The sequence below is a fragment of the Nipponia nippon genome, unplaced genomic scaffold (assembly GCF_047370975.1).
Source record: "Nipponia nippon isolate SJK-2023a ecotype South Korea unplaced genomic scaffold, ASM4737097v1 scaffold_12, whole genome shotgun sequence".
Lineage (NCBI taxonomy): Eukaryota > Metazoa > Chordata > Aves > Pelecaniformes > Threskiornithidae > Nipponia > Nipponia nippon.
Genome location: NW_028262313.1, coordinates 13,549,007 through 13,572,460, shown reverse-complemented (window position 1 = coordinate 13,572,460; position 23,454 = coordinate 13,549,007). Strand labels below are relative to the sequence as shown.

General features: G+C 47.9%; 2 protein-coding genes and 1 pseudogene across 3 annotated transcripts in view; 1 reads left to right on the top strand and 2 right to left on the bottom strand.

Moving 5' to 3' along the window:
- Window positions 1–6,739, bottom strand: part of TEX11 (testis expressed 11) — a 34,400-nt gene extending 27,661 nt beyond the window's left edge. The window contains exons 1-7 of the mRNA XM_087748905.1: window positions 6,709–6,739; window positions 6,490–6,602; window positions 4,202–4,286; window positions 2,942–3,021; window positions 2,403–2,483; window positions 2,201–2,320; window positions 630–710 (exon numbers count right to left, since the gene is read on the bottom strand). Of these exons, the coding sequence (XP_087605031.1) occupies window positions 630–710; window positions 2,201–2,320; window positions 2,403–2,483; window positions 2,942–3,021; window positions 4,202–4,286; window positions 6,490–6,602; window positions 6,709–6,739 (591 nt within the window). The remainder of the gene's footprint in view (window positions 1–629; window positions 711–2,200; window positions 2,321–2,402; window positions 2,484–2,941; window positions 3,022–4,201; window positions 4,287–6,489; window positions 6,603–6,708) is intronic.
- A 61-nt stretch (window positions 6,740–6,800) lies between these two features.
- LOC104012972 (nuclear cap-binding protein subunit 2) lies at window positions 6,801–9,958 on the top strand. 2 transcript variants are annotated; one of them, XM_087748903.1, is made up of 4 exons: window positions 6,801–7,020; window positions 7,355–7,536; window positions 8,367–8,505; window positions 9,189–9,958. In XM_087748903.1, exons 1-4 carry the CDS (start codon window positions 6,805–6,807, stop codon window positions 9,285–9,287), a joined length of 636 nt encoding a protein of 211 aa, XP_087605029.1. In that variant the 5' UTR covers window positions 6,801–6,804; the 3' UTR covers window positions 9,288–9,958. The 2 variants fall into 2 exon arrangements, with proteins under 2 accessions (XP_087605029.1, XP_087605030.1); XM_087748904.1 differs by having other exon boundaries at window positions 6,979–7,112.
- A 10,568-nt stretch (window positions 9,959–20,526) lies between these two features.
- Window positions 20,527–21,316, bottom strand: LOC104012973 (serine protease 23-like; annotated as a pseudogene).
- Window positions 21,317–23,454: the final 2,138 nt, after the last annotated feature.

Genomic DNA, 23,454 nt, shown 5'->3' with positions numbered 1-23,454 from the left:
TTATATTTTTATCTTTGCAAACAAAGAACCAGTCTGCATATGCTAGAGTTTGTTTTCTTTGGACATTGTTCTGTGACACAAGAACTACAAAAAACACAGTTTAGTGCAACAGGAAGCCTCCATTCATAGCTCTACAGCTTCATGAAGCTGAAGATGAGTACTGAGGGTAGTGATAGACTTGCATATCAAAAACTTAGTAGCTCAGCTCTTCTCTTGTCCCATCTGTCTCCAGACAAAAGTTCATATGGGTACAAGTGAAGAAGCAATATACAAGATCAAGATGCAAAATGCAGCTGGTTCTGTAGAAGAGTAGGTGGCATATTCAATTCAGCAATCTTTTTGCCTTGCTTGCTGATTTGTCTTCTCTCATTCTGTAGGAAGAGTTTATCATTCTATTTCGAATGATAAACTATAAGAAACAAAAAAAAATGAACTTTGAAGAAAAAACCCTGCTGTTTTCATGCAAAATTTTTAGTAAGAAAATCTGAAAAAAGCAACCAATCACAGAAGAGAGACACAGTTCAGAGTACTTTTCAAAATGTTACATGACATATGTCATTCTTTAACATATACAGAGGAAAGCAGATTTTCAAAGTTTGGAATGATAAAGAAGGGATGATTTCACTTACCTCTTTTGGCAATTTTATCAACATATCTTTGCAGCGCTGCACACTCATCACCGCTTTCTGAAAATCCCCTTGAGCAACTGCCTAAGAAAGCAGTAGAGCATGCCAACAAACTGTTAGTGAGCAACTTTTCTTTAAAATTCATTAAAAGACTGATTCTTTAAAACAGGACTTGAGTTTTTCACGTTCAGTAAAGCTAGGTTTGGGATTAGATATCTGTCCTTCCATTGCTACAATAATTTTGTATATTTCTATATATTGCCAGATGATAAAGACATCCAGAAAAACACTGCAGTCCTTCAGTAGTGTGAAAAGGCCAGATGTATGGGACAAGGTCATTCAGATGTTAAGATGACGCAACAGTTCAGCAAATCTTAAACCAGCTCTCCAATAATTTAAGGTCCTCTTTTGTCTCCATGATCAAACTAAGAATTTTGGCCACTGCTTTGGCCTGTTTCAGGAAGCTCTTGAGAATTTTGGAGATAGCACTCCCCTTCTAGATGCTGAGGTCAGTGGTGTTATCAACAAATGCAGGCAACTACATTTTCTCATTTACATTCATATGTCTGTAATAGTCTATAGCATTGATAAAGTACTAGGAAACTTCCGTCAGGCACAACAATGCCTCACAAAACTTAGAATTTCTAAATTACATACTTTGAATTACTGTAATTTGTGTTGTTGATCCTCTAGAAAATCTTTAGCACTTTTTCAGACTTCTCTCATATTGCATTAGGCTTTTTTTTATAATTATCACCATGATTCTTACCTCATTGTATGATGACAGAGGTTGGGACTTTAAAAGAAAATATGAAATGTCATGGAACTCACTATTTACAGATCTTGTAATTCTATACTGATTCTCCCACTGTTTAAAGCCTTTATATGAGGAAAGCAGCATGTATGAGGTCATGGAAGAGAGGGTATTCGTGTATTGAAATATCTGTCTGATGGCATATAGTATTAATAGCTTTGATGATGTTCATGAGTTTGCAGAATCATGAAAGTTGTAAGGTACAGAAGACTTTGCACATGTGTCTTATTATATCTACTTGTTAGATACGAACCTTAGCTATCTGCAGCCATGATGAATACTACCTTCATATACTTTCAATCAGCCTAGCTGCAAACACTAGTGCAGTATGCTGAGCATTCTGAAGTGACCCGTCTTGCTGTGTACATGTTACACAAATGCAGTTCGGGGAACCCAGGCTCTACACCAGTCCTATCCCCCTTCTTCAGTCAAGCACCTTTGGAACTGACACATTTATGATTCAGAAAGACAGGTGTTTGTTTTATAAACATCCATGCTAGCCAAATCATAGAGCAGCAAATCTGAACTAGAAGATATAAACACCACAGCAGAAATGACTGTGATAAATTAGGCAAATTAAAAATCATTAAATGATTGCAACACTGAATGCAAACAGGAGATCTGCTAACTTACATCTAAGTGAAGGAAATACATCCCTCAGCAAGTCTTCAATGCCAAGCATTCATACATCTAATAACTGGGTCAGAGTTTCCCTCTCTCCCCCTAGTGACTTATAAGGAAAACTGGGAAGGACACATACTGATTCAGCCTGATAACAGAGTACTTTGAAGAGGTTCTTCTCCACATCAGCTTTGTGCACGTGAGTATCTGCTTCACCATTGCTCCCCTTAAGTAACTTCGCATACAGTTTTTCTATACTCTGGAAAACAAAGCGTAGGCATCACCCATGGAACTTACAAATAGGTGTGTTTATAAGAAATTAAAACTGGAAAAGAACTTACATTCATAGCAATCTCTAGAAATCCATCGGCAAGATCAGCTTTTCCAATATCTATCCATCCTTTCCCAGTTTTCATAGACATCTGAAGGAGAAAATGATAAGTGCTTTGTGAAAATACAGTCACTCTCAAGAAGGGCAATGTTAGATCTCATCTCGTTGATGCACATATCTAATGTAGGAGAGGGGTATTTCAGCTCTTCAATTTCTGACAAGCACCTCTCATGTCTGAATGAAGTCCTTAATGCTTAGATGCGGCACAAGACTTATGGTGCCCTACTAGACAATATTATAAGATACTGAAATAAATGAATATGCTGCTCATGTAACATTTTACCATATGACAAAGATGTGATGCTAACCACACTGTCCAGAAATGCCTAACTGTAGTGGCTCAGCAAGGTATCCCTGTGATAATACAGGTCCCCAGAACTACAGGTATATTTCACTCTCTTTCCAAAGCAACCGTAACAGGGTTTGAAGGTGATCAACTCTCCCTTGGTGATCAGCTGTACTTCATTGCTCACCCACCATCAGCCTTACCAAAATCTGTCTTCGAATAGTTCCCTCTGGAGGATCACTGCCTTCGCAAAGGCACACCAGTCTGCAGGCAACAAACCGCACTGCAAGAAAGCAGTGCAGACATTCATAAATTCCCTTTTCTCTTTGGTTTTTTTTTTTGAAAGTCAGGCCCTGCCATGTCAGAAAGACTGCTTGCCATTTTAAATTACAAGAGAGAAAAATTTGAAAGCTTCAGGAGTCAAAGCAGTCTGAATTTTAGCCAAGCTGCCCAAAACTGCTTTTTAAGCAGCAAGGAAAAAAAAGATACTCATCAAAACACTTTAGAGAGAGTTTAAGTTAAAAATGTGGTATTCAAAGACTTAATTATATTACAGGTGCTTACAGTAACATGTCTTCAGAGCCTCAAAATAGCCTTCAGCAAAACAGGGAAATGAAGTTTAATAATCTTTACATTTTCAAAGTAAAAAGCAAAAATATTTTCAGGCCTTCCTTATACCTCAGGGATGGTAAAGACACCACTTAATGTATTTAAAATAGCCTCTCCCTGGCCCTTCAGCTGTAATACAAGATCTGAGCACATTATGCTCTACAGTTACTACTTATTTTGTGTAAACTTACCCTTTTCCCTTTACCTGATATAATTTATATGATGCAGATTATACATAATTTTGACTATAATCCCTCAAGACAAAAATGTAGGCCAGATATTGCAATCCTGCAGAACCACATCAAGAACAGGCTGAGGGAAAAGACCAAAAGCTCAGTGCTGCTTTCCCCGAGCCCTGCTCCTGGCTCCAAGCAAACCCACCAGCTGTGTACCTGGCTAAAGCAGGGAAGTAAAAAGAGGATTTTGAGTTTTTCTGTATGTAAACATTGACAAGACAGTTACATTAAAGAAACAACCTCACTTGATATAAACTAAGTGACCAACAGTCTAAAATTTACATCTATGTTATTTCCATACATTTTTAGATTAAAACCATAGCATTAGAAGGCAAATTACAGCTTCCTCTGGTCACGTCACCTCTTTACTGATGCTCTGGCACAGAAAGGGGGAACGATAAGAATGCCTACACCGATTCTGTGTCACAAGGAGATCATTATTACACCAGGATGCTCCTTCCTGAACTGTTTATACAACCCCAGCTGTATTTTTTCTTCTGTCTATACCCTATCTGCAAAGAGCCAAACGAATCTACAGCACTACGTCAGCAGAGAGTTTTTCCTTTTTGTGCTACAGCATCCAAAACACATTTAGGAAGGTACAGAACACATACGTACGTTTAGCTCTTTGCTCATCATTGACAACAGAACCCATGTGTTTGGTCACAGCCCAGTTCCACAGGCTTACTGCACCCTCTTCAACCTGAGTAGGAGAATTCCATTAGATTTAATGTTGTCCTGGATTTGGGTCACACTGAAATTTACTACTGGAAAAGGAACCATCTTTCACATGTATCACAGTAACAACCTGTTCGAGTTTGTACAACTTCCTTTTACGTTGGGAGTCAAAGGTGCGAGTTTTCCATGAAACTGTTACATGATCCCACAGGGAGACCTGGGATAGTGACCTGAAAACAGGCATGCTGAATGGACCGCATAGCATTTCTTCAGCTAAAAGTATGCATCGTTCTTTTCTACAGATCCATCATTTCAGAAGAATTATAAGCAGCTGGCAGGAAGTGTGTACTCTTTTCATAAGTATATTTCATAAGATATATTCATTTTTTTGAAAGACTATTTCACATCTTCTAAAAACACGAGAGCACTTATAAGATGAAGAAAGATAAGGAAGAACATGACTGTGTAAATCCAAGGCTGACAAGACCTGAAACTAAAAAGAACTAATTAATCATATGACCAATAGCACGTATATGTCACATCATCCATCGGTGCCTTCAGCTCCAATTTGAAATTATGCAGAACAGTGAATTCTGTAAGTGAAGTGGTGGACTTCAGAAACATTCAAATATGTTCCTAAACAAATCCCATTAATCTGTCATATTACTGAAATGTCCTAACCTATGTTTCTATCAAGTCATTTTCCAAACTTAGCAAAACATGACCTCACTTACCCTATCCATCTCGGACGAAGTTTTCTCACAAACACTCATAGATACAAAATTTGTGCAATAACACATCACCATGTCCAAACTACAGCTGATTCACTGGCAGCTTGCAGAGTACATTATGTACATTTTAAACACGTTGAAAAATTTGACGGGATTGGAAAAGAGCTGTAAGAATTGTATCAGGTTTGAAAACATATCTATAGTAAGGCTTCACCTTTTTTGCCTATCAGAAAGAAAAGTAGTTTAAATTATTCTAAATACCTATGTTGGGAAACTTCTGATTAGTAAACAAAGAACAAAGGCTACTGACTACATACTCTTGTTAAAAAGATGATGCAGCCCTACATAAAGGCAATAAGCTCCTTTAGCAACCCACCCTGAAGGGCTGCACTTTCCATCACTACAAATCCTAGTTGCCATGGCAGATCTTGCCTACAAATATGCTCTTGCCTAACTAGGAGATGTTTTATGGCTCCTTTTATTGAAGAGATCAGATTACAAATTAATGATTTCTCCTTTCTTTAAAAATAACTTAGCCAAGCTGATGCAGGAAGAACTGAAGGATACCAGTTTTATGCCCCTGTATTTCTTTACAGACTGCACTAAGCATACTTTCTGTTGTGACACTTGCTAACCTACCTTGCTCCTTGTCACAAATTTAGGACTTTCAAAATCAGTCTTCCTTAGATGATAATCACTATGAGTTAAATCTCCCTTCAAAATATAATTTTGGAGGAAAAGGTTGGACAATATCTCAGCTGGTCTTGTTTTTATTCCAGATTCATGTATTACTCATCAGACTCCTTTTTGAAAAAGGTCTTTTAAAACAGACATTTACTACTTTTTAAGTACTCCTCCAGAAGAAATACACAGGAGGAAAAAAAACTAAAATTAAAAACATTAAAAACAACATCCTAATTCACTTTTACAATGTATGAAAATAAGTACTTCCTACTCTTTAATATTATGTACTGGGTTTACCAGGCAGTTAAAATGACACGCTTGTTGGCTTCTTCTTCCTCAAGTATCTGCTATCATTATCGGAATGCATGCAGAGGATGAGGACCTCTCCTCTGACCCAGTACGAAACTCTTAATGCATCAGCACTCCATGCTTGCATTTTTACTTGAAAGCAGATACTACTAGAAAACTGAAAGAATAAAAACCTTAACATCACTATGATACCGGTAACTTTTCCCATTACAATGCACTTTTACACTTAGGATCAACATTTTGCATTGACTTTTTAAATGTAAGATCTTCCACTTTATTTTGGACTTTCACGCTATTGGGTTAAAAGATGAAAAAATAAGACTGCGTTGTTCGCATCCCAGCAGTGCTGGAGCCGAACGTTTGCCTTCCCCGCGACAGAGGGGAAGCCAGAGCGGGGCGCTGGCAGGAACGGCGGGCACCGACCTGGGCCAGCGCTGCCGCCTGCACCCCCCTTTCCTCAGGCGGGCTGGAGGGCGGCAGCGGGCCGGCAGGCCGGGGCTCCACCTCAGCCGCGCTCCCGTCCTCCTTACAGATGCTCCCCGCCGCCTGGAAGAGCTCCTCGGTGAGGGCGGCGATGCGGGCCGGGGCCTCCTCCCTCAGCAGCTCCCGCACCAGCCCTGTGAGACAAGATGAGAGGGGAGGGCGTGAGATGCGGCCCAACAACAGGCGGCGGCTCGCAGGCGCCTATCGAGAAGGGAGCCCTCGCCCCGCGGCTGGCGGTACCTCCCACCGCCGCCAGCCGCGCTCCCGCCATGGCCGGCGCCGCCCTGAGGAGGCCGGAGGGGCGGGAGAGGCAGCGCGCGCACCCCGCCGCGGAGCATGCCGGGCCTGGCGCCACAGCCGCGACGAACCCAGCACTCCCGGTGGCTCCGCGCGCCGATTGGTTGTCCGGCGCTGCCGTCCCGCCTTCTCGCCCCGAACGACAGGCGGCGGGGCCAGTCGGACGGCGTGGCGGACCGGCCGCCCCGCTTGCCGTCCGGTGGGCGCCGCGGCGGTTCTGGAAGGATCCCGGGAGTAGGGCCCGACCGGGCGCAGGCAAGATGTCGGGGCTGCTCCACACCACGCTGAGCGGGCTCAACAGCGACTCCTACTGCGAGATCAGCCAGTACCGCGACCAGCACTTCCGGGTGTGCCCGGCGGCCGGGCCTGAGGCGCGGGGGTGGGGGCGGAGGGGCCCGAGGCGGCGGGGCCCGGCCGGGGCGGGGGGGTGGAGGAGCGCCTGAGGGGGGAGAGCTGTTGCCGGGGCACGGCCGTGCGAGGGGCCGGCGAGCGGGAGGGCACCGCGTCTCCGAGGCGGCGGAAGGGGCCTGGCGGCGGGAGCGGGGCGGCAGCCGTGCTCACCCCGCTGCGTGCTCCCCTCTGCCCTCAGGGTAGCAGGCAGCTGCAGGAGAAATCCCTGAAAATTTCCTCCACGCTGTACGTTGGCAATCTGTCCTTCTACACCACCGAGGAGCAGATCCAGGAGCTCTTCTCCAAGTGCGGAGACGTCAAGAGGATCGTCATGGGGCTGGACAAGATCAAGAAAACCCCCTGTGGCTTCTGCTTCGTCGAGTATCCTCTCTGGTTCCCTGCTACTGTCATCCCATGTGTGCTTGCCACCTTTAGTTCCTCTCTGCACAGCAAGCTGAGCTGTACTGCTGTGGAAAACCTGAGAAGGAGTGATAGTCAAGTGCTTTCTACCAGGCGCTTCCCTTCCAACCTTGCTGCTTCCCCACCAGCAGCTTAATTGAGAGACAGACTGTACAGCAGTGCCATAGGTGAAAAGTGCTACCGCTGCTGTACTTTCTGGAGGTGGCAGAGAGCTTCTTTAATTTGTTAATTTCTTTAATAATTTTAGGGCCAAAAGGAGAACTGTTACAATTGTCAGTCTGAGCTCTTGCATGGCCAGAGCACATGTTCGCTTTCTCACCTTAACTTTACACCTGAATGAAGTAGCAGAATAAGCCATGGTGGTATTCCAAAGCACAGGGTACACACTTGTATGTTGTACCATGAACTGTCTTTGCAAAGCTCTCCTGTGAGGCCTGCCCCTCCTGTTCAAATTCAGTCAAGTTTCATGTAGTATAAAGAGGCATATTACAGATTTCTTGCCCTTAGCAAGGCTTTAATGTGTTTGCTTCAACTACTTGTGAAATAAGTGATCCAAAGCTACTTCTTGTCTGTGCAAGTACTGACATTAAAGTTCAGAATTCTTCCGAGTGGGAGCTGTTTTTAGCTTGGATTTAAATGAGTGCAGTTTTTGATCCCACAGAGAAAAGCAGGAAGAGTAGAAAAGGCTGGAAGGCAGGGTTTTTCTGCTTCTCAAATACAATAGTTGTCTTTTTTATTTTCCCTGTACCCCACAAAATAGCACGCTTAGTTCTTCTTATAGTATGCTTCAGATACTACACAAGAGCAGACGCTGAACACGCCATGCGATTTATCAACGGCACACGACTAGATGACCGCATCATTCGAACTGACTGGGATGCAGGGTTTAAGGAGGGGCGACAGTATGGAAGAGGAAAGACTGGAGGACAGGTAAAGGCAATACCAGTTCATACCTTGAATTTGATCCCCCTAAAACTGTGTACTGCTTTCCTAGTTTTGTCTTGTGCAGAACAACGTGTAGATGGTAAAGACCTGATAATGAACTTTAGCCAGTCCCAGGTTGTTTTGGTAACTGATGCCTGGTGTTAAAAGCTAGAAATAGAACTTAAGGCTATTTCTATCTAGGAGTCCAAACTTCCTGCAATGCAAGCAGAATGTTCCCTAATCCAAGCTAGTAATCTAAAAATGATGAGAATTTGAATGGAGGGGGACAGCGTGGCTGCTAGGCCAATCTCATAGTGCAGCAGTTTGTCCCAGTGCAAAGGTGAGGTTCCTTTGCAGATTTCCAGGGTGGAGGGGAGAAAATGTTACGGAGGCCAAGCCTGGCAATTCAGAAAGCTGGGCTGCAAAGCTGAATGAAAATATTTTGGGGTCTTCTTTGCTTCTTGTCTAAAAAGACCTCAGCCATCAGATATATCCTCATTTGTCATTTTCACCACCATTGCCACCTTTTTGGTGGATTATTTGAAAGGATTTCAAACAAGTCAAAGTGCTTCTAACCTGAACTTCACTCAGTTCCTCACCAACTGAGCAAGGAGGGGATGATGATTCTGATGTCTAGCAGGAGACAGGCAGTGCAGGGTACTAACATCTGTGTTACTGCTGTGCCCCAGGTGCGAGATGAGTACCGGACAGACTACGATGTGGGAAGAGGTGGCTTTGGCAAGATCATTCAGATGCAGAAGGCAAATCATCAGCCTGCAATCTATTAATTGCCTCGTGGGTCCTAGCTCGTAGAGGGCTCTGTCCTTCCAGAGCTAGCCCTGTTCCCTCATTTTGGATTGGGGTAGGGAGTGAGATCCAAGTTCCAGCAAAAGGTGACCCTCCTTAGACTGTGGATATACATGTATTCATTCCCCCTTCCTTCTGGGCTAGAGACGATGTTCTGTGCTGATACAGGGCAACAAGGGAAAAAAAATGGACAGCTCTGCAGGATTCTGGGTAAGAAGAAATGCAGCATGTCACACACGCCCTGTGCTATGACATACTCTTCACGTTGCAGCTAAGCAGGTGGCTTCCTCCAAACTGCAACTGTAGCTGTGGTTGCTCTCCAATGGAACTTCTTAAAAGCTTAGCACCATCGGAGCCGTCCAGCTGCCTGGGCACCTTGTGGGGATGCACAAGAGATTCAGGTTTCTAATTTACAACCTCATCTGCTTACAAAGCAGTATCGCTGTTCGGATGAGAGAAGTGGAACAAGGTCTGATCATCCACTTGGAGGTGCTTGTCTGCACATCTAGCCCTTGTGTTGGCCAGGGCCTGCAGAGCATTTCTCTTTATGATGTCCCCAGTGCTGCCTGGCTTTTCAGATCCTCACTGTTCAGTGTGATTTTGTTAAAAGTTTCTTTTAATTTTTTAAATAAACACTTGTATTGGGTCTGGCTGAGATGGAGTTAATTTTCCCCCTAGCAGCCCTCATAGTGCTGTGCTTTGTATTGGTAGCTAGAAAGGTGTTGGTAACAGACCAGTGTTTTGATGACTGCTGAGCAGTGCTCCCACAGCATCAAGGCTGTCTCCAATGTTTCCCCCCCCTCACCCAGTAGGCTGGGGGTGGGCAAGATCTTAGAATCAAAGAATCATTTAGGTTGGAAAAGACCTTTAAGATCATCAAGTCCAACTGTTAACCTGGCACTGCCAAGTCCACCACTAAACCATGTCCCTAAGCACCACATCTACACGTCTTTCAAATACTGCCAGGGATGGGGACTCAACCGCTTCCCTGGGCCGCCTGTTCCAGTGCCTCACTACTCTTTTGGTGAAGAAGTTTTTCCTAATATCCAACCTAAACTTCCCCTGGCACAACTTCAGGCTGTTTCCTCTTGTTCTATCACTTGTTACTTGGGAGAAGAGACGGACCCCCACCTCGCTACAACCTCCTTTCAGGCAGTTGTAGAGAGCAATAAGGTCTCCCCTCAGCCTCCTTTTCTCCAGGCTAAACAACCCCAGCTCCCTCAGCCGCTCCTCGTAAGACTTGTGCTCCAGACCCTCACCAGCCTCATTGGGCACGCTCCAGCACCACATCTTGGGAGGGGACAGAGCCAGGACAGCTGACCCAAACTGACCAAAGGGATATTCCATACCATATGACACCTGCTCAGCAATAAATGCTAAGAGAAAGGAGGAGGAAGGGGGGTATTCATTATTATGACGTTTGTCTTCTGGAGCAACCGCTATGCCTCCTGAAGCCCTGCTTCCCGGGAAGTGGCTGGACATCACCTGATGGGAAATAGCAAACAAATCTTTTGTTTTCCCTTGCTTCTGCACACAGCCTTGTTTTTGCTTTTATTAAACTGCCTTTGTCTTGATCCACAAGTTGTTTTCCATCTTATTTTCTCCCCCCCCGCCCTGATGAGGAGGGGAGTGATAGAGCAGCTTGGTGGGCACCTGGTGTCCAGCTGAGGTCAACCCACTACAGTCCTTTTTGGTGCCCAACCTGGGGCCTGATTGAACAGCAGTTTTGTATTAAGTGTGCTGTAGCTGTAGTAGTTATTAAGTAGCAAGTTTCTGTGTGGGTCACAAGTTTGTCGTGGATAAGCTCCACCGCTTATCTCTTCATTTTGCTGAGCTTGGGAACATGTGAGTACAAACAATGGCTATGTGCTTTGCCCTGGCATTGATGGCCTTGATGTGCTGGGGGAGTTGTTTTGTGGGGAGGATGAGAAAATACATCTTCCTATCCAGGACTGATGTGGGTGGTTTTCTTATGCAGGCTCCCGAGGTCCTTGTTCACACTTGAGTGAGCTGTTTAATACTACTAATTAATTCTCTTGGCATATTATGGGGTTTGTGGAATCTGGTCTTGTCCTGGTGTAAGAGAAGGCAACTTTTGGGTGAGGCAATACTGAAATGTGCCCTGAGGCAGCCGGTCCCTGGGTGGCAGGGTGTGTGGAAGGATTTGGGCAGATTCCTAGGGCGGTTATCACCTCTCATAGCCTGGGACTTTACACCTGAACAGGCAAGCAACCCTGGCAAACTGACGCACCACCTTGCCTACTCCAGTGAAAACCAGCAGCTTCTAGCACTGTACTGGGGCGTGGCCTGTGCCTGCCGAGCCACAGTTCAGTACTGTCAGAGGACTGTGGTTAAGGCAGGGACCCAAACCACCTCTGAAAATACCTTGACTGAGACCGGGGTGCAAACAACATCTGAGGACATGATAGTAGTGATAGGGACCCAAACAACGACAACTCCAATTGCCCCAGTAGTGAAAAAGAAACAGTGGACAAGGAGGTCAACAGGTCCATATCATCAATTAGTAAGCAAGGAGAAAGAAGAGGAAGGGTTTGATCAAGAAGCTGGTCCTTGGGCAAAGAAATTGGAGGAAGGAGTGAGAGAATTCAGACAAGAAGTGAAAACTACCTGGTCTCTGACCTCATCAGAATTTCAAGACATGCAGAAAGATTACAGCCACCAGCCAGGTGAGTGGATTGCTGCCTGGCTGCTCTGATGCTGGGATAATGGGACTGACAGTCAGCATTTGGGAGGCAGGGAAGCCCAAAAGCTGGGATCCCTTGCTAGAAACCAGGGAATTGAGAGAGGAATTGGAGAAGAGGCAGCCATTTGCAATCTCTGGAGACAGCTCCTCTCAAGCGTGAGAGCAAGATATCCATTCAAGGAAGATCTTGTGAACTCCCCAGGAAAGTGGACTACCACAGATGAAGGCATCCAGTACCTGAGATAATAAGCAGTGCTGGAAGTCATGTACAGTGATCTAGACAATAATTAGGTCTCCAAAGATCCAGAGGATGTCCTGTGCACACAGGCCATGTGGAGGAAGGTGATTCAAAGTGCCCCAGTGTCATATTCTAATAGCTTGGCAATGATATTTGGCCCAGATATGGATACACCAACCATGGAGAGAGTGTCTTCTTGGCTCCAAAACTTTGAAGAAAATCTCTGTCCCTCCTCATCCCTATGGTCCAGCACTTTGGCTGTCAGGGGCACCCCAAGCCATCAGTCCCCTCCTGCCCTGGTCAGAGGGAAAGTGAGCCCCAGGCCTGTGCTGCATGGCGCACTCTGATTCTTCCTGCATGACCAGGGGAGGACATGAGGAAGTGGGATGGTGGGCTTCCACCTTTAAGCTGGAAGCCCATGTACACAAACTGAGAGGGAAGACAGCTTAATTTCTTTCTATGACAAGGTTACCCACCTCATTGACCAAGGGAAGCCAGTCAATGTAATCTTTATGGATTTCAGTGAAGCCTTCAATACTGTCTCTCACAGTATCGTCCTGGACAAATTGTCCAGCATACAGCTGGATAAACACATAATGCAATGGGTGAGCAATTGGCTGATGGGCTGGGCTCAAAGGGTTATAGTAAATGGGGTTACATCGGGCTGGCGACCAGTCACTAGCAGGGTTCCGCAGGGATCCATCTTAGGGCCAGCGCTCTTTAATGTCTTCATAAATGAGTTGGGTGCAGGACTTGAAAGATTACTAATCTAAGTTTGCCGATGACACAAAACTGGGAGGAGCTATTGACACTCTGGAGGGCAGAGAGGCCCTGCAGAAAGATCTAGACAAATTAGAGAGCTGGGCAATCACCAACCATATGAAGTTTAACAAGGGCAAGTGCCGGATTTTGCACCTGGGACAGGGCAACCCTGGATGTACATACAGACTGGGGAACAAGAGGCTGGAGAGCAGCCCTGCAGAGAGGGATCTGGGGGTTCTGGTCAATGGCAAGTTGAACGTGAGCCAACACTATGCTCTGGCAGCCAAGAGGGCCAACCGTGTCCTGGGACGCATCAAGCACCGTATTGCCAGCCGGTTGAGGGAGGTGATTGTCCCGCTTTACTCTGTACTGGTGCAGCCTCATCTGGAGTACTGTGTGCAGTTTTGGGTGCCACAGTACAAAAAGGATATGAAGCTACTAGAGAGTGTCCAGAGGAGAGCCGCGAAGATGGTGAAGGGTTTTAGAGGGGAAGCTGTATGAGGAGCGGCTGAAGTCACTTGGTCTGTTCAGCCTGAAGAAGAGGAGACTGAGGGGAGATCTCATTGCAGTCTACAGCTTCCTCACAAGGGGAAGAGGAGGGGCAGGCACTGATCTCTTCTCCCTGATGACCAATGATAGGACCCGAGGGAACGGCAGGAAGATATGCCAGGGGAGGTTTAGATTGGACATTAGGAAAAGGTTCTTCACCCAAAGGGTGGTGGAGCACTGGAACAAGCTCCCCCAGGAGGTAGTCACAGTGCCAAGCCTGACAATATTCAAGAAGCATTTGGACAATGCCCTCAGACATATGGTGTGAATTTTGGGGTTGTCCTATGCAGGGACAGGAGTTGGACTTGATGATCCTTGTGGGTCCCTTCCAACTCAGGACATTCTATGGTTCTATGAGTCTATGAGCTATTTTGAGTGGGGCCTTGAGCAACAACAAGCCTTTGAGCATATCAAACAGGAGATAGCTCATGCGGTAGCTCTTGGGCCTCTCTGGACAGGACCAGCTGTGCAAAATGTACTCTACACTGCAGCTGGGGAGCATGGTCTCACCTGGAGCCTCTGGCAGAAAACATCAGGAGAAACCTGCGGTCAGTCATTATGGTTTTGGAGCCAGGGGTATTGAGAATTAGAAGCCCACTACACCCTGACTGAAAAAGAGATACTAGCAGCATATGAGGGGGTTGGAGCTGCTTCAGAAGATGGTACAGAAGCATATCTCCTCTTGGCACTGCGATTGCCTGTGCTACACTGGTTGTTCAAAGGAAACATCTCCTCTACACATCATGCAACCAGCACTACATGGAGTAAGTGGGTAGCATTGATCACGCAATGAACTCGACCGGGGAAACCCAACCACCCAGGAATCCTGGAAGAGACCATGGACTGTCCAGAAGGCAGAGATTTTGGAGCATTGCCTGAGGAGGTGGCTCGTGCCCAAGAGGCACCACCATATAACGAGTTATCAGAAGATGATGATGCTTTGTTTACTGATGGATCCTGTAGTGTTGTAAGAAACCATGAGAGTGGAAAGCTGCTGTGTGGAGTCCCACATGACAAGTCATTGAGGCCACTGAAGGAGAAAGTGAGTCAAGTCAGTTTGCAGAATTGAAAGCCATCCAACTAGCCCTAGAGATTTCTGAACGAGAAAAGTGGCCAATACTCTATCTCTATACTGACTCTTGGATGGTGGCTAATGCCCTATGGGGTTGGCTACAGCAGTGAAAGAAGACCAATTGGTAGTGCAGGGATAAACCCATCTGGGCTGCTGCATTGTGGCAGGACACTGCTGCCCGGGTAGAAAACATTGCTATAAAGGTACGTCATGTAGATGCTCACATGCCCAAAAGGCACGCCACTGAAGATCATCAAGACAATGAACAGGTAGACAAGGCTGTCAAAATTGAAGTAGCTCAGGTGGACCTGGACTGGGAGCGTAAGGGTGAGCTATTTGTAGCTCGATGGGCCCATGAAACATCAGGACATCTAGGGAGAGATGCAATAGGCAGATGGGCTCATGATGAAGGGGTGGACCTGACCATGGAGGCCATCACACAGGTCACTCGTGAATGTGAAACTTGTGCCACAATCAAGCAAGCCACACGAGTAAAGTCTCCCTGGAATAGAGGGTGGTGGCTGTGTTTTCAACATGGCAAGGCCTGGCAAATTGACTATATTGGACCACTGCCATGAACACACCAAAGCAAGGGCTACATACTCACCATGGTGGAAGCAACTACTGGTTGGCTAGAAACACACACTGTAAAACATGCCACTGCCTGAAATACCATCTTAGGCCTTGAAAGCTTTAAACTAAATTCGAAGGGGGAAGGGGATAAAACTAGGCTTGCTAGGGATGAGCCTAGGGGGTGGCATACCTGTGTTGGAGACGAGATCAATAGCCCAACTGAAGTGCATTTACACCAATGCACACAGCATGGGCAATAAACAGGAGGAGCTGGAAGCCATTGTGCAGCAGGAAAACTATGACATAGTCACCATCACGGAAACATGGTGGGATGACTCGCACAACTGGAGTGCTGCAATGGACAACTACAGGCTCTTCAGAAGGGATAGGCAAGGAAGGAGAAGTGGTGGGGTAGCTCTATATGTTAGAGAGTGTTTTGATAGTATAGAGCTCAACGATGGTAATGATAAGGTCGGGTGCTTATGGGTAAAGATCAGGAGGAAGGTCAACAAGGCAGATATTCTGGTGGGACTCTGTTACAGACCACCCAACCAAGATGAAGAAACAGATGAAGTATTCTACAAGCAGCTGGCTGAAGTCTCATGATTTCCACTTACCAGATATCTGCTGGAAATACAACACAGCAGAGAGGAAACAGTCTCAGAGGTTCCTGGAGTGTGTGGAAGATAACTTCCTGACACAGCTGGTGAGGGAGCCAACCAGGGGAGGTGCCCCGCTGGACCTGCTGTTTATGAACAGAGAAGGCCCGGTGGGCGATGTCGTGGTCGGAGGCTGTCTTGGGCTCAGCGACCATGAAATTAGAGTTTTCGATTCTTGGAGAATTAAGGAGGGGGGTCAGCAAAACCGCTACCCTGAACTTTAGAAGGGCAGACATTGGACTGTTTAGGACTCTGGTTGAGAGAGTCCCTTGGCAGGCACTCCTGAAGGGCAAAGGAGTCCAGGAAGGCTGGATGTTTTTCAAGAAGGAAGTCTTAAAGGTGTAGGAGCAGGCCGTCCCCATGTGCCGAAAGATGAGCAGGCAGGGGAGAAGACCAGTCTGGCTGAACAGAGAGCTTTGGCTGGAACCCAGGAAAAAAAAGAGAGTTTACCATCTTTGGAAGAAGGGACAGGCAACTCAGGAGGACTACCAGGATGTTGTTAGGTTATGCAGGGAGAAAATTAGAAGGGCAAATGGCATCCTGGCTTGTATCAGGAATAATGTGGCCAGCAGGACCAGGGAGGTGATAGTGCCCCTGTACTCAGCACTGGTGAGGCCACACCTCGAGTACTGTGTTCAGTTTTGGGCCCCTCACTGCAAGAAGGACATCGAGGTGCTGGAGCGTGTCCAGAGAAGGGCAACGAAGTTGGTGAAGGGTCTGGAACACAAGTCTTATGAGGAGCGGCTGAGGGAGCTGGGGTTGTTTAGTTTGGAGAAGAGGAGGCTGAGGGGAGACCTTATTGCTCTCTACAACTACCTGAAAGGAGGTTGTAGCGAGGTGGGGGTTGGTCTCTTCTCCCTAGTAACAAGTGATAGGACAAGAGGAAATGGGCTCAAGTTGTGCCAGGGGAGATTTAGATTAGATACTAGGAAAAATTTCTTCACGGAGAGAGTGGTTAGGCATTGGAACAGGCTGTGCAGGGAAGTAGTACAATCACAGTACCTGGAAGTACTCAAAAAACGTGTGGATGTGGTGCTTAGGGATGTGGTTTAGAGGTGGACCAGGCAGTTAGGTTAACAGGTTGGGCTCAATGATCTCAGAGGTCCCTTCCAACCTTAATGATTCTATGATTCTATGAAAGGCAAATTTGTGGCAACATGGTACCCCAGAAAGAATTGAATCAGACAATGGGACTCATTTCTGAAACAACCTTATAAACACCTGGGCCAAGAAACACAGCACTGAGTGGGGGTATCACATCCTCTATCACTCACAAGCCTCTGGAAAGATTGAGAGATACAATGGACTGTTAAAGACTATGTTGAGAGCATTGGGCAATGGGGCATGGAAGCACTGGGATATAAATTCAGCAGAAGCCACTTGGCTGGTTAACACCAGAGGATCTGGTCCTGCCCAACAAAACCCATACATACTGTGGGAGGAGATAAGGTCCCCGTAGTGCACATAGGGAAGTGGCTGGGGAAGGTGGTGTGGATTGCTTCTCCCATGGGAAAAGGCAAACCCCTTTATGGGATTGTCTTCACTCAAGGACCTGGGTGTACTTGGTGGGTAATGCAGAAGGATGGGGAGACCCAGTATGTGCCTCAAGGAGATTTAACCTTGGGGGAAAAATAATCTGTGATGTGAGTTGTATGTTGTAGGAAGTGATGTAGCAGGAATGACCTGAACCTACAGAGTAGGTTTTGCAAGGAACTGGACGAATGCAATGATGACACAAACCAAGCCAGTGTTAGTGCCCAACAATCAAACCTACTGCTTCTCCTGTCCTGAACACCCATCTTGACAGATGAGGCCCAAGTCATAGCCTGTTCTTATGAACATTTGGAGGAGTGGAGGAAGCCCATGGACTGGGAGAATAATATCTATCTGTTAAAGGACAGGGGACAGTAGTTAATGAGAATGTATAAATCTGTAAGTTGGGTATAAAGATGGTTTAAGTATGTAGTATAAGTTGTAGGTGTTGGTAAGAAGGGATTTCAGTAATAAGAATTAAACACAGTGGGATGGTTAGAAGATATATATATACGTATTAAATTATGTGGGACCTAAGCATGATGCAAATGGTATGGAATAGGTTGTCTCTCCAATGTTTCCTCCCCTCACCCAGATAGGCTGGGGGTGGGCAAGACCTTGGGAGGGGACAGAGCCAGGACAGCTGACCCAAACTGACCAAAGGGATATTCCATACCATATGACATCTGCTCAGCAATAAATGCTAAGAGAAAGGAGGAGGTGCTTCCGCACGCAGCCTTGTTTTTGCTTTTATTAAACTGCCTTTGTCTTGATCCACAAGTTGTTTTCCATCTTATTTTCTCCCCCCCCGTCCTGCTGAGGATGGGAATGATAGAGCAGCTTGGTGGGCACCTGGCATTCAGCCAAGGTCAACCCATTACTACAGTGACTCCTGTACCTGTTGCAGTTTGTGCATCAAAACCACTCGCTCTATGACACAAACTAGGGGGGAACATCTCCTGTTGGTGTGTTAAAGCTGCTGTCACTTGCAAACACTAAAAGGGGGTGTGAGTCTCACCGTGTTTCTCTTGGTTTCCATCTTGGTGCTGGCTTTTTCTCCTCTTCTGTTTTGCAATAGCTGATAGCTGATGTCAGAAGGAAGTTGCCTATAAAGTGTATGGCTGCTCTGAATAAAAGTCCTTATGTTTCACATCAGCAGGTTCTAGAACTTTCCCTATCCTGTCACCTGTTCCACAATCAGAGGAGTGTATAAAGCAAAACAAAGGCCCTGTGTGCACTGCAGAGAGGAATGAACCAGGAATTCCCTTCCCTGTGCTTATGACAGGCTTTCTTCCCATTTTAAGAAGAGCATGGCTGACACTCCCTAACCTGGTCTTACGGTCCGAACAAGGGACCAGAGGAGACGAAAACCCTTTCTGATCTGTCCCCAAGAACCTCTCAGGGCAGGTAATTCCATTGAACAAGTTAAATTCTGTCTGTAAATTGGGTTTGTATTATGTAAATAATAGCAGCTACTCCCTGCCCAGTAACGTGTAATTATGATTTTTCATGCATTAGCTCATCCAAGATAACAGAAACTGTTGCACACCCATCTGCACACCAGGCATACAATTTAAGGTAGTTTAACACTCACATTACCCCGAAGTCTTGATAACTGAGCAGGAGAGAGTGTTACATTTACTTTGTTGAAACATCTCCTACCTGTTTGTTTTGCAAGTCAGGCTGCTGTGCCTGTACAGCTGTCACAGGTTTTGAAGGAACTGCATGTTTAGTCTTCAGCAGGTTTAAGCAATGATAGCATTGAGAAGCCTGTGATGCAGGCTGCCCCTGCGATGCAGTGAAAAGGAGCAGGACATTGACTTAAGAGCAAAAAATACAAGCAGTCACCTGTCCAGCCTGGTAAAGCAGCATCAGCGTGAGGTCCCTTGTGGAGAATATGAATTACAGAGGGAATAATTGCCTGAGAAAACACAGCAGGGAAAAAACTTAAGGAAGATGGGGAGAGGCCATTAAACTCTAGGATTAGCAAAGGAATCTCTTGTGTATGAGGTAGGGAAACATAAGGCAAGCTTTCAGTTTGCTCCTGGAAGAGCCTGGTATGGCTTGTTGGACACATCAGTCCTATGTATGTGACAGAACATGCAGAAATCTGTTCAGTCAGGTGCCTGCACTGATTTATGACTGCAGAAGGCATCAGTCCCTATTTTTGCAAGATACTGTGATTTCAGCTCTACACAGATCTCCCTGTCTCACTCACTTCAGTCTGGAGGAAGAGTGTTTCCTTCAGTAAGTCCCAAACCAGGGCTAGCAATCTGTGCACCATTCCTCTTTCAACATAACCTTTGCAAAGAGATTTGTGCTGACTTTTATTCAAATACAGGTATTTACCTAAAAGAATCCACCTCAAATACTACTGCTGCAGTAAATGTCAGGATCCCTTCCTTCTACAGCAATCCCAGACAGAATCAAAGAGAGATGAGCAAGTTTACAAGTCAGTAGGGGCTCCCAGCTCTCGGCCCATGCAGCCACGTGTAGGTATCCATGTGGCACCATGCCGCATCAGTCAGAAGAGGCGTCCTTGCCAAGGAGCGTTCCCAAGCACGGTGGCTGCCAGGGTCCTGGAGCAGCCCCTCCTGCCCTGGCTGGGCTGCTGGCCATGGCACGCTCTGTGCCCAGAAAACTCAGGCTCCAGGGCTGCCTTTCAGATACCTTTCATCAGCACACAAAGGTCCTATTAGGAGAGAAAAACCCTGTGTCCTCACATTGCTGGAGCAGTGCCAAGCCAGGCAGTGCAGCCAGCAGACCGAGAGACCTGATGAAACCCAAGACAAACCGAGTACAGCTTAGCAGGAAGCATCTGGCTGCCTCTCCAAGTCGTGAGCAGTTAATATGCTGGAAGCAGAGGCCACTTTCCCTAGCCAACAACCAAGCTCTGTAAAGAATCCTGATGCTGACTTCATGCCAGCACCAACCAAAGGAGCTTAAACCACCCTTCAAGATTCCTGGGGAATCAGGACTTGGACTCCAGTGATTTTCTGCTGGATCCCTTGTGACCTGTGGAGACCCTCTTCCTCCATAATACAGAACAGAATAAAGTGGAGCAGTTTTGCCAGGAACACCACACTTAAAGCCATCTGCACTGGGGAGGGGAAGAGGCAGGCTGTGGTTCTCATTCAGTGTGACAGCTTGTAGAGTCCCCTTTGATCCAGTAACAAATCTGAGCAAACTTTAGAGCAATCAGGTGAACAGCAACATTATAGTCGTGGTGCTTCCCAGCCACTGGTGCCCTGAGAAGACCCTGATCATCTTCCTCTCCCACTTGTGTCATATGGGGTCCCACACTTTGCCATACACCCCAGAGCCAGACACAGCAGGCCTGGTATCGCAGTGCTGGTAGATGAGGTGGACCATCTCGTCCTCCACCCCACAGAAGCAGTAGACCAGCTCACCTGGCTGATCACTGTCAAACCCCGAGAAATGAATCCTCTTCCCAGCCACCTCCTCTGCTGCCAGAGCTGCCATCAGCTTCATGTGCGGGCACCAGTGTGTCCTGCACAGCTCCAAAAGGGTGTAGTCACAGTCCATGCTGACCAAGTTGGGTCCCTGGATCCAGCCCCTGGGCACCTGCATGCGCCACACCTGAGCCCAGTGCATCGCCAGCCTCCCGTCCCATTGCCAGCACCCTGTGCCAGGAAACCCGCCTTGATCTTGGCCCCCTTCACGTAGTCTTTGCTGTTGTGAATGCAGTGGGCAGCAGCGAGAACGTGCTGCTCGGACACCAGCACGCCTGTGCAGCCCATGGAGATCTTGTCAGTGGCAGAGAAGGGGTAATTCATCAGGAAGCGGTTCCTGCTGACAGAAAACCACCTGCCTGCACCATAAATCTGCCACTTGCATCACACACGCTGCCTCTGCTCTCTCCTCTCTGTGCCACTCACCCGGGGGCTCACTTCCACCATGGTGAGGGTGCAGGTGCCATTGGGATACACTGTCTAGTAACAGAAGTACTCCTGGAAGTCCGGACGGACCAGGGCAGCCTTCCACCAGGTGCAGGCGTCATCTCAGTGTGTTGTCGGCTCCAGGACAGGCTGTGACAAGAACCGCCCTTTGGCTAGTTGCAGCGTGGACCAGGGAACAAGAGCGGGAACGAGGTCACCAGCTGCAGCACTGGGAAGAAAGGAGAGCAAAAGCAACCACCTGGCAGCAAGTCATCGTGCCAGACCTGCAAAGGCAAAGCAAGGAGAGCATTAAGCCTGCACGATTAGAGAGCCGGCCACCTGCTGCGGCTCTGGGCCGAGAGGATTATCCGATGCACACAGCCTCATGCCAGCTACTGGGTCATGCATGCTTAAGCTGTTACCACAGAAAGCAGAAGCGCTGAGACCTGCCTGGAGCCCGGTGAGTAAGGAGCGATAAGAATCTCACCCGGCACCGGCTTTGATCTCCTGGAGCTCTTCTGGATGGTGAGGCCCTATCATCACCAGCTTATGAGTTTGCTCTGTCGCGCCAGTAATCCTGTCTGCCTCACCACATGTGGGGAGGAGGATCTGGCGGTACCTGCTCACCGGTCCTACAGGGAAGAAAAAGATGCATTAACTCCTCAGGTTGAAGTACTTGGTGTCACAGAAGCAGTGCGGACCAGCCAGCCTATTTTAACTCCCAAGCGGATCATTGCACCCAATTTAAAATTTAATCTGCTGCTACATCTCCACATGCGAGGGCCACCCCTGTTCTGGCAGGGGAGCAGTGCAGGGGGCAGGCTCTGCAGTGCCAGCTCTCCCTCCCTCCCTGTTCAGCTGCACAGCCCTCCGCCTCCATCCTGCCTCGAGCCTGCGTACCTACACGGGCTCCACTCGGCAGCCGCCATGGAGGGTCCTCCTCGGTAAGCAGCTGGTGTGCAGAGAGAGCTGCTCCGACGCCTCTGCTGGGAAAGTCCCGTGTCCCCTGAAGGCAGCTGAGATCTGCGCTGGACACATGGCAGTGCATGTGGTTATGAAAGCTGCAGGGGACTGGGTAGAGCCAGGTGGGGAGGGACGCTGAGAGCCACCAGCTCTCTGCACCCCCTGCACCCTGACCCACCAGTGCTGCATCCCCGGCATGGCCCACGGCCAGACCATGTTGCCGCAGCCAGGCCTCTCCTGCAGTGCTGCCCCAGCTGCCTACCCCCTCAGCATGGCTTGGGCCAAATGCAACCGGAGCCAACAACCCTCCAGCTCCCCTTTAAATCCAGGGAGGGCGGCAACAGGGAGATCACAAACCAAGCCCTGGCTCTAGCTCCCAGCAGGGCCTGCCTGCATGTCCCCCGGCACTACAGCCCGCAAGACAGCACCAAAACAGGAGCCAGCCCTGCCTCCCCTGCCCATGCTCCTGCCCACGCTTGTGCCCGCTCTGCCCAGCACCCATGCGTGCAGCAGCAGAGGCACAGGCAGGGGTGCAGCTTCAGGCTTGTTTGGCTCCCTCCAGGGCTCTGCCAGCCATTCTGCAGGGGCTGGAGCCACGCCAGGGAGGCCCACGGCCAAGCAGCAGGCAGGAACACGGCCTGTGCTGCGAATCCGGGTGGAAATTCCCGGACAGGCAGCTGTGTGCAGGGCTGGGAACCAGGCCTCTCAGCAGCAAAGCCGGGCTCTGCTTTTTGCTGTGTTTTCTCAAACCAGAAAATGGCCTCTTCCAGACCGGCACCAGGGGGGAAAGCCCACCCTGCAGCCGCCAACGCCTGACAGCCTTCACCCAGGAACATGCTTCCCTCTCTGCACAGAGGAGCCCCAGGTTGCCATCAGAGCATCTCAGCAGGCCACACGCAGGTTGGCGTGGCAGCGTTTAAAGTGGTGGGAGCAGCACAGGCTGCTCCCTTGTGCCGGCTGGGTGTTATTCACCCACCAACTGATGCACCAAGATGTACAGTAATGCCAGCAGGGCCCGGGAAAGGCAGAGGCACTGCCCGGCAGAGGATGCGGTGGCATCCCTGGTGCATTCCTGGGGCAGAAGGAGGCGGTGGGCAGAGAAAGGCAGGGTCTCCCCAGAGTGGGCACCCAGGGCTGCGGCGTCCCCCCCAGGCAGGCAGCCAAGGGCAGGGTGCCCGGCATGGGGCACGGGGGTG